The sequence below is a fragment of the Tachypleus tridentatus genome, chromosome 5 (assembly GCF_004210375.1).
Source record: "Tachypleus tridentatus isolate NWPU-2018 chromosome 5, ASM421037v1, whole genome shotgun sequence".
In the NCBI taxonomy this organism is placed as follows: domain Eukaryota; kingdom Metazoa; phylum Arthropoda; class Merostomata; order Xiphosura; family Limulidae; genus Tachypleus; species Tachypleus tridentatus.
In genome coordinates this window covers 39,174,303-39,185,596 of record NC_134829.1, presented here as the reverse complement: position 1 = coordinate 39,185,596, position 11,294 = coordinate 39,174,303, and the positions used below count along the sequence as shown (strand labels likewise).

The window sequence follows — 11,294 nt, the reverse complement described above, 5'->3', positions numbered from 1 at the left end:
TTCATTGTTCTTCACTTTTGGACTCATGAATTTAACCAATATTCCTCACATCTTAAACGGTGTCAAATAGAAACAAGATTGAATAAGATGATCAAATTAATTCTGAACTTAAGAGATAACTGGGTAGTTTAAAGAACAATAAGGCTTTATAGGTCAAACATCTAGTTCAACACCAAGGGTTTTGAAAAAGATTAATGATTCTTATATAAAAGACACTTGGTATTATTTTTTGTTAGTCCTTGAATAGTAGACAAGTACAAGAGGATTGAACGCTGGATAATTTTCAAGGGTTGGTTGGTTGATTTAGTGTTTTATGGCACAAAAGCTAGCTAGGCTATCTGCACCAAACATCCGTAAAAGTTCAAAGTAAATTTAGTAAAATTCATAAAAGGAAATTAATGTAAAACAAAACAAAGTTTAAAAAAAACAAAATGGCGTAAAACCAATGTTTAAATCTAGTCTACAACGCCAAGAGAAAACTACAGTAATTCAAGTTGTAAAGGACTTTCTGTTGTGTAACTGTAATAATCATAACATGCCAGGAAGACTAACAGGTAAAGTACAAAACCACCAGCACAGTCACACCTGAAGTTGGCATTTCCAGTCCTTGTTTCGAGGTTAATGTTACGACCAGTTTCTAATTTCAAATTGAACTATATGAACTGTGATTTTAAAAGGGAGCCACATTAAAAGGTGTAATGTATAAGAGTAAAAAACTTAAATGGCATTAAAAAAGATTAATGGCCTTTAAAAACTAAAAACATATACAAGGTGGACAGTGTCACCATAACCAATAACACTATCTAACGCTATGGACAAACCTTGGGACAGAATATGGTGAAAATGATGCTGTCGGCTGTGAATCGTAATGATGACAAGAAAGAGTAAAATGTGGCTTATTGTGATCTGAGTGTCACAAACTACACACTGGTGCATCAGTTCCAGATAAAAGAAAACAATGAGTTAAAAACTGTGACCAATGCATAGTCTAGTTAGAACAACTTACTCTTTCTTTCTGATCCTCATGGAAGCAAGAAGGCCAAAGTCCAATATAAGGGTTTTATTTGGAAGAGCTTGTTTTCACATTGCTCACTCCAAGTCAACTGCCAGATGGCACGGAGTCGGAGCCTTGAACATAGGACCATAGTCCATGTTTGAGACAAGCATAGCAGTGATAGTGCCAGAGCAGACAGACTTAGCTGCAGTGTCCCCAAGCTTGTTCTCTTGAATACCAAGCGTGGCTCAGTATCCAAAAAAACTGGAAAGTAGATGTTAAAGAGAGATGGGCCAGTTGGTTTTGAATATTGGCGAGAACAGAGTATAAACCAATGTGAAATGATTCCATGGCCAGTAGAGAACTAAGCAGTCAGTATAAATCATGCAGTTTGAGTACTGCTTAGCTTCTATGTGATCCAGGGCAAGAGAAATGGCATACAGTTCAGCAGCTAACACAGAAGCTGTAGCAGAGATTCTGCCGCAAACCATCAAACCACAAAAAACTGCTTGCAGAGCACACACAGTCGCCTGATTTCAAACCATCTGTATAAATAGGAATGAAAAGATGTTCAGCAAATAACAGTCAGTATATCCAATTAAGAATGTCTGCTTTTCTCAGATGACTAAAAGATAGGTAACAATTGGGAGGACTGTAAGAAGCCATGGTGGGATGGGCTCACAAGTGGAGAAAGCAATGTCATCCAAGGACAGATCCAATTTATCCAAGTGCACTTGGATATGAAGGCCAATAGAAGCAATAGCAGACCATCTGGTCTGAAAAACCATGGCCCATCGAGAAAGGAAAACACAACCTCAGATGGGATGCTTTGGTAAGGAACAAAGTTTTGAAGCGTGTAGTAGTAGACAGTGGCAAATGGCAGAGGTGCAAAGAAGGTTCATGAGAGACTCTACGTATAAGCTCTAAACTGGGGAAGTGAGAGAGAAGCCTGGCGCGAAGGCAAAGTCCTTGATGATGAATAGGGTCCAGTATCTTTAAGGCCGAGGATCTGTCAGAGCCATAGACCAGTGGATCCATAGTTGAGTTTTGATCGAATGATAGCACGATATATCTTTAGCTTTGAACATCGATCTGCTCTCCCAGAGTGGTGGAAGGGAGGACACAGAGGATGTTCAGTGCTCTTATTGCATTTGACCTGGCAGCTGCTTGATGTGTGGTATAAAGGTCAGCTTATGGTCAAAGAAACCCCCAAGAACTTTGTCTCAGGGACCACAGCTTCACTGATAATGAGTTCAGGACCAATGGTGAATATGCCGTTGGTGGCAAAGAGTGCATACAAACAGTTTTAGAGAGAGAGAAGGTAAAGCCATTTGCTGTGGTCCACTTCAGTAAATAACTGAGGGCAGTCTGTAGCTGCAGCACAATTATACCACATATTCGACGACTGACATGAGATGTAAAAGTCGCCTATATAGAACCCATGTGCAACAGTGAGAGGGAGTTGTTCAGTGATGGCACTAATTTTTTATACTGAAAAGTGTGACACTCAGAACACAGCCCTGAGGGACTCCAAGTTCCTGCAGAAAGAGAACGGGAAAGTGTCGAACCCACATGAACTCGAAATCTCCTGTCCATAAGAAAATTTTATAAAAATGGGTAAATGGCTAAATGTATATATATATGTGTAGGTCTCGCAAATGTCATACCTCCATGTTGTATCATAAGCGCTCTCTGTGTCAAAGAATATTGATACAAGATATAGATGGCTTGAGAAAGGCTTCTCTGATTGATGTTTGAACTCAAATCAAGTGGTCCATGGTGGAGTGTTGTTGTTTTAACCCACACTGGGTGGGTGAGAGAAGATTGTTTAATTCAAGGAACCAAACAAGACAAGCATTAACCATCCTCTCTAAGGTCTTACAGAGACAGCTCATCAAAAGGATTGGATGGTAGTTTGAAGGAATCTTGGAATCCTTCCCAGGCTTGGAGAAAGGAATGACAATGGCCTGGCACCAGGCATCAGGAAAAACATTCTCCTGCCAGATCCAGTTAAAACCAATAAAAAGAATATCAAGAGAAGCAGGAGAATAGATGGCACAGAATCTCATAGTTTATATCATTAGGTCCAACTGATGTACTGCCAGACCAATGAAGGGCCAGTTTGAGTTCCAGTGTTAAGGGATGATTATAGTCAAAGAGACAACCAGCTCAAAAGAAGGAAAGGTGGTGATTGCTCTGCCCGAGTCTTGATGGCTAAGAAGGTGGAAGAAGAGGCAGAGGTGCAAGGTACCCGGTAAAAGCTTTCACTTGGGTGCATCGGCAATGCTCTGGGTATCAGCCACTTCCTAGCCATCAGAGAGCAAGATCAAGAGGGAGGGACAGAGTTATATGGCCCACTGACCTTTCAAATCTTTTCCCTTATGACTTTGGAACTGGTGATAGAAGATTCTTCTCAGGCTTTGATGTCTTATCCACACGCTAAGGAACCACAACATGATATCTTTGAGTGACTGAACTGCTAACACTGGAAACATCAGCCATATAGCATTAAGACAGTTAACATAACCTGCCTTGATAGTGACAGGTGGACATGGTGATATAAATGTCAGAACATGGATATTGGTCAGCATTGTAATTCCATCTTTGCAAGTGGAGATACACCTCACTGCAGAAACTCTGAGCGAGGAGAAACCAGCAAGAATCTCTGACTCAGGGATGTTCTTCAAATCTCTCTCAACAATAATTCCTCGTGATGAATTCAAAGTAGCATGAGGTGTAATCTCAATAGGTATATCCCCAATTGCCTATGGATGCAATAAGAGTTCACTGTGTTGAGATGTGGATGTTTCCACCAATATGTCACCAGATCGTAGCTTCTTTACTGACTTTGGAGAGTCCCTCTAGTCTCTTCTGAATGAAAAAGGGAGACACTTGCCCTAAGGGTTTGTCTGAAAGAGAATGTTGGATACGAAAATGAGGTACAAGTGTTACAGATGTTGAAGATTGCTGCTCAGAATCTTCAAGACATGATCGTTTACCTATGGACTGTTTTTCACTATTTTATTTAAGTTTTTATTTAGAGGATCCATAATAAAAACGGGAAATTTTAGTGTCCACTGACCCTATCCACCAAGGAGCCTTATGAGAGGACACACTACAATGCCAAACAAGGACACTGCAACAACACCAGGGTTTTCGTGAGCACTGCACTATACCCAAACACCAGCATCAGATACAAGCGTCCACAACACCTGTTGAGAATAAATATCAACACTGGTACATGGTTGACCCTAGCCCAAGTAGACCAGTCAAATGACCCAAGGCCACCCATCTACAAGAATTCAAGGCCAAAGTGGTGTGTTAAAGTTGGACCCCTCAATGACCAAGATCCTCTCCTCCCTTTCATGGGTCACCACACACTGCAAACATGTGGATGGATGTTTAGATCCCAGAGGAGGTAAACTGAAAGAACAGAACCTTCCCTGGGAGGTACCCTCACCCCATACAGGAATCCACACAGAGGGGGGCTGAAAGGGCGAGCATGTTTGATATGATGGAGATTTAAACACGCTACCCTCGGATTACAGGTCGAGCACCTTAACCATCTGGCCATGTCAGGCCCTTCTCGAGGTAACATTCACATTTATACTTACAGCTTGGTTACCTACAGAATTGTGTTACAAAAAGAGCATATCTTAAGTTAGATTACCAAGAACCTTAATTTCATGTGCTTTCTTCATAGTTTCTACAGAGCTTCTAATGAACCAAAGTTTTTCTTCAATCTTTTGAATGGAACAGATTTTTGCAGTCATAAACTTTGATTTATACATTTACCACCAGACTTTTATTTCTTTACAGCCAAGAGTGCATTCACAAAACTACTAATGAGAATAGTATTACTGCTTCTGTTGTTATAGGCATTATGCTGGTGTGTTGCTACCTGTTTGATTGAAAATCCCTCACAACATAAACTGTATCCTAAGGTGCATGAAAGAGGAGGAACAATTATACTGTGTAATAATTTCTTCAGGAGACTTACTAAAATTTACAATAACATTTACAATTTTATTAATAAAAAGTATTAAATATAAGGAACAGGCAAACTACAAAAAGCTTCTATGGCTACTCTGTACTAAGTCATCAGGTGAGTACATTAGCTGCTAGTAATCTTTTCAGCTTTTTCTTTTATGCCCATTGTATCAACTTTCTACAATAATTTCCAATACTGTATGTATAAAAATTTATACAAGAAGATTCAGTTTCTACGCGGCTGTGTAACTCCACCTAAACAGCTAGTCACACTGACTGCTAAGTGGTACAAGTGAACTGCCTTGACCTTGAGGTTTGCACAAATATTAAGTCTTTCAGCTCACCTCTTGAGGAACCTGAGGATTTCCCAAAACCTATTATTTTAAACTGCTGGACTCACCAACTCCTGAATGACACCAAAGGAATCATCTAGGTCCTAAGGTTTCCAAAAAGGTAAAATTCTTCACACAACCCCTTAGAAAACCAAAATATTTTTTGCAAAACATTTAACAGGAGCTTTCCAAAGAGGCCCCTAAATTTAGCCTTAAGTTACATTATAGCACACAAGTAAGTAGACCTACTAATTACTGTTCATAACTTGTTTAACAAAATGAAACATATCATGCGACAAGAATCATTAAATTGAAAAAGTGCAAAATAGTAGTTTAATCATTAAGTTTGCATTATAAGGCCAGTAAATAGTACACAAAAAAATAAATGAATTCATTAACATATATTATATAGCTAACATTTACATGTGTGATATTTGGTAATTAACACATACCTGATAACTAAAACAAATAACTGGTTTTAGCTAAAAAAAGCTCTGTCCACACCTCAGGGCTTGTTTTTATTGGTCCTGCTTTATGGTTACCTTCATAGTATTTGTAAATAATTAGAAAAACTACATACAACACAGCAAGGACTCCTACAGAACTAGAAAGAAAAAAAACAAGGTACTTACAATTTAAAGTTCAATAAATGCTATTTATTTGTATTTCTGAATACAAGTTTCATTTTTAAACAACAAAATGCTCATGCAAACTCTGTCAAAATTTAAATTTTAGCACAATGTGATATTAAAAGAGAAAAGTTAAAGAATACATCCTTAAGCATACCCTCTCCACCTGAATCAAAACTAAGTAAAATATCCGAATTGCAACTTGTCACCAAGGTAGGTAGGTAGGTATTTCTTGTTTATTGGCACAAAGCTACTAGGCTATCTGTGCTAAACAAGATGTAGTAGACTATAACGGTATCTGAAAATGAAGGTTAAAAATACATAAAATATGTAAAATTAAGACCTGCCAGGAAGACTGAAGCATTAAGTTCAAACTTGCTGTCAGTCACCTGAAGTTGGTCTCTTTCCAGTATTGAGTTCAGGTCAAAATAAAATTAGAATGTGTTGAAGAAATCATGCTAAAACAGTATACAGTCCAAAAAAAAACCTTAAATTTAGTTAAAAGATCAATAGCTCTTACAAATTTAAAAACATGAGGTGAGGTGGCCAGTATTACCAATGACATTGGTCAATGTCAAGGGCAAACCTACCTTAAAAAAATGTTTAAAATGGCATTGTTATTCTCGGTTGTAACAATGGCATGATAATAAAATATGTACAGTCATGACCCGAAAGTGCCACAAATACCACACATTGGTGCATAAATACCAAATAAAAGGAAGTGGTGAGTTAAGAAAGTGTGACCAATGTGTAGCTTAGCCTAAAACAACTTTCTCCCTTTGATCTTTACAGAAAACAAGATGGCCAAAGAGCTAAAGAAGGCTTGATTTGTAAAGCATATTATTTCGTTGCTCACTCCAGATCGACTGCCAACTGGCGTGATAGTTGGGTTTGATAACTGGACCACAGTCCAGAATAGAGACAGTGGTGATAGAGCCAGAGCAGATGGATTTTGCCTCTTTGTCAGCTAGCTCAATCCCACGAATAATAACATGACCTGGTATCCAAAAAACTGGACAAAGATAGATGATAGGGAAAGATGGGCCAGTTTATTTTGGATATTGATAACAATAGGATGGTAACTAACATGGAATGATGTCAGGGCTAATAAACAGCTGAGGGAATCAGTATAGATCATACAATCCAGTATATTGCATAGTTTAAATATGATTTAGGGCAAGAGAAATAGCATACAATTTGGCAGTGAACACAGAAATTGTAGAGGGGATTCTGTGTGCTACAACTGAACTGTAACAAACCATGACAAGAATCTACAGTCACCTGATTTTGGAACCATATGTATGTATAGAAATGGATGGATCATTTGAAAGATGTTCAGTAAATAAAGAGTGATATTTCCAATCAGAGTACTGGCTTTCCATGATGACTCAAAGAAATGTCACAGTTAGGGATAGTGATTAGCCTTGGTGGAAGAGGCTGAACTGTTGATACTGCTATGCTATTCAAAGATATATCCAATTTTTCTAATTGTACCCAAACATGAAGGCTAAAGGGAACAATGGCAGATTTTCTATTATAGAAAAGTGTGGCCCATTGAGGATGGAAAGAAACAACCCCAAGTAGGATGCTGTGGTAAAAAGCAAAGTTTGGAAGCATACATAAAAGACAGTTGCAAGAGGAAATATACAGAGGGGTTCATGGGACTCCACATACAAACTTTGGACTGGAGAAGTATGAAAGGCCTCAGTGTAAAGTCAAAGTCCCTGATGGTGGATAGGATCCAGCATTTTCAGTGCTGAGGTTCTGGCAAAACCATAAACCATAGACAAGATTGGATCAGATAAGAGCACAACAAATTTTAAAAATGATCAGCTCCCCAAGAGGTGGAAGAGAGGACACAGGATGTTCAGTGTTCTCATACATTTGACACGAAGTTGCTTGATAAGGGAAATAAATTTTAATTTACAGTCAAATATAAAACCTAAGAACTTTGCTTCAGGGATGACAGGAAGTATAACATCATCAATAACGAGTTCTGGATCTGGATGAATACCCCGTTGACAGCAGAAATGTACACAAACAGTTTTAGGGAGAGAAAGTTGAAAACCATTTGCTGTGGTCCACTTAAGTATATGATTGATTGCAGTTTGTAGCTGTTGCTCAATAAACCTCATATTTGATGACTGGCATGAGATGTGAAAGTCATCAACGAAAAGACCATTTGCAACTGTAGGGGGTAGCTGTTCACTGATGGCATTAATATTTATAATGAAAAGTGTGACACTCAGAATACAGCCCTGAGGGACTAAGTTCCTGTGAGAAAAACAGGAAAGTGTTGATCAGTGATGACGAGAAACCCACTTGTTGAGAAATTTATTTGCAAAACGGCTCGCTTGGGCTGAGAAAACACTTTTACATAGAAGAGTTAACAACGCTTTCGACCTTCTTCGGTCATCGCCAGGTTCACCTTTGTGAGCGCTTTTTGCATATAAAAAGGAAAGTGTTGAGCCCACACAGACCTAGAATTGACAGTTCATTATAAATTGCTTAATAAAAAGTGGCAGCTTGTCACGCTAATCGTATGAGTGAAGGTCTAGCAAGATGCCGTATCTCCATGTTGTATCATAAGCTTTTTCTAAATAATAATAAAGAAAGAAACAACATGTTGTTGCTTCAAAAAGGCTTCTCTGACTGATGTTTCAAGGCAAATTAAGTGGTCCATTGTGGAGCATTGTCTTTGGAATCCACACTGAGTGGGTGAGAGAAGGTTGTTTGATTCAAGGAACAAAACAAGATGAGCATTAATCATCCTCTCTAAGGTCTTACTGAGACAACTCCTCAAAGCAATGGGAGGGCAATTTGAAGTATTTTTTGGATTATTCCCAGGTTTAAGAATAGGGAGTGCAATAGCTTGGTGTCAAGCATCAGGAAAGACATTCTCCTGCCATATCTGGGTGAAGACAGCCAAGAGAATAGTAAGAGAGGCAGCAGAAATGTGGCACAGCATCTCATAATGTATATCATCAGGTCCAAATGATGCATTGCCAGATAGATGAAGTAGAATTTTAGTTCCACCAGTATAAGAAGGCAATTGTAGTCATGGGATGATCAGTTGAAAAGGAAAGAGGCAGATGTTCAACTCATGTTTTAATAGCTAAGAAGAAAGGGGATGAGTTTGAAGAGCTAGATACATGAGAGAAACATTCACCAAAAGTATTGGCAACGCTCTGAGCATCAGCAACTTTATAGCCATTTAATACTAAGATAGAAAGAGAGGGCAGAAGTATGCCATCCAATCACCTTCCAGATCTTGCCCCATATGACTTTTGAACTGGTGGTTGAAGAAGTCCTGAAGGTACATTTAATCCAAGATTCCTTCTGGATGTGGTAGGGACAGAGATAGAAGTAGATACTGATTTGTTAACTTTGTTGATTTTGGAGGCACTAGATTAAGATGCACTGTTAAGGATCCTGTAGGAGGCACAGAAATGTCTGTCTGGACTCCTACTCTAGTAGTGGAATGGATAACAGTAGCACAAGTCCAAGATGGAATTGGGAATAGTAATTTCTTTGCCTCTGAGTAAGTAATATTATGAACTATCTTGAGACATTGTAATTCTTTCTCTTCCACCCATTTAGGGCAAGAAGTAAAACAGGAAGGATGTGGACCATTACAGTTAACACAATGAGGTTCTAGCTGGCATTCAAAAGCATCACAGTCATTATCAGCACAACAAGCACATATCAAGAAAACACGGCAAGATGTTGAGTGACCAAATCCTTGACAACAAAAACATCTAACATGGTTAGGAATATAAGGCTGTACCTTACAATTCAAATATTCTGACTTGATTATGGTAGGAGAATGTGATGTTGTAAATGTTAATATTAGAACATTTGTTGGCTCCATAATCCCGTCTCTATGAGTAAAAAGTTTGGCACATGGCTGTAACACCTTGGCTGGTAAAACCTGCAAGAATCTCTGACTCTGGAATGGTCTTTAAATCCCTCTCAACAAAACTCATCTAGAAGAATTCAAAGTAGAATGAGGAGTAACCTCAATAGGAGTAACCCAATGGCCTTCAACTTCAAGAGGAGTTTGAAATGTTGTAATGAACCTGTTTCCACTAAAATGTCCCCAGACCATAATTTTTTTTACCGACAAGGTGAGCCAGCAAGCCATTCCAAACCCTTCTGAATAAAAAATGGAGATATCTGCCCCATGGGTTTTTCAGTTAAAGAATGTATAATTAAGAATCACAGGACAGATTCTGTTGTGAGTTTGACCACACAGTCATCAATGCATGGTCATTTGGCAGTAATTGGATTTTCTCTATGCTGTCATGTTTGTTTATTTTTTTTTATTTGAGGGGTATCCATAATAAAAAAAAATAATATTTCAGTGCCCACTGGTCCCAACCACCATGAAGCCCTACAAGGGGATGCACTACAGAGCCATATAAGGTCACTGGAGCAATGCCAGGGTTTTGTGAGCACTATACCTGAACACAAGTATCGGACATAATGTCCACTACACTTGTTGAGGATGTCCTATGCTGGCACTCAGTTGACTCTGGCCCAAATGGACTTGCCAATTGGCCTTTGGGGTACCCCAAGACTGCCTGTCTACAGGAATTCAAGACCAAAGTGGTGTGTTGGAGTTGGACCATTCAACCACCAGGATCCTCTCCTCCCCTTCATGGGTTACCACGCATGGCAAAAAACACAGGTGGATGTTTAGATCCCAGGGGAGGTAAACTGAAAGTACAGAACCTTCTCTAGTAGGTCCCCTCACCACGTACAGGAATCCACATCGAGGGGACTTGTCACCAAGATCAGTAGGACATTACTATGTGTGACATGGATGGGGCTTTAGGCTATTTTGTCTCGGTTAAAAACTTCCATGAGATAGATGTTATAAAGACAGGTTGAGGAAGGTGTCTTATCTGTGATTCAAGGGAAATCCAAGTCATATCTAGCTAGATATATTCACCAAAAACTGCCTGAAAGATATCCTAATAGGATGTTCTGTACTGCACTTCCAGGTAATACCCCAACCCTACATTTCAAATAAAGCAGATGCTCAGCTGGTTTAATATAGATGGAAAGGCATCACTCACAGAGGAAACTTCATACTGATATCTGCAGAAGATTGGGACTGAAGAAATACAGATTCTCCAATGCTTGAATGGAAGAACAAATTGGACAAGTACACAATACAGAGACCTCTGCAGAATGTGCGTGAACATTATCATTAGGCACAATCATATAGAAGTGAGTTCCTACAAAGAGACAGTGCCAAAGCAATTTTGCAGAAAACTGCATTTCAATGAAGGCACTGAAATTGGGCAAGGTGGGTTTTAACACTTCATTCTCTCATGATCGATG

General features: G+C 39.0%; 1 protein-coding gene across 1 annotated transcript in view; it reads right to left on the bottom strand.

The window, feature by feature from the left end:
* The window catches only part of LOC143250333 (sodium-coupled neutral amino acid transporter 7-like), a 57,244-nt gene that overhangs the window by 27,875 nt on the left and 18,075 nt on the right, over nt 1–11,294 (bottom strand). The window contains exon 5 of the mRNA XM_076500784.1: nt 5,777–5,920. Coding sequence (XP_076356899.1) covers nt 5,777–5,920 — 144 coding nt within the window. The remainder of the gene's footprint in view (nt 1–5,776; nt 5,921–11,294) is intronic.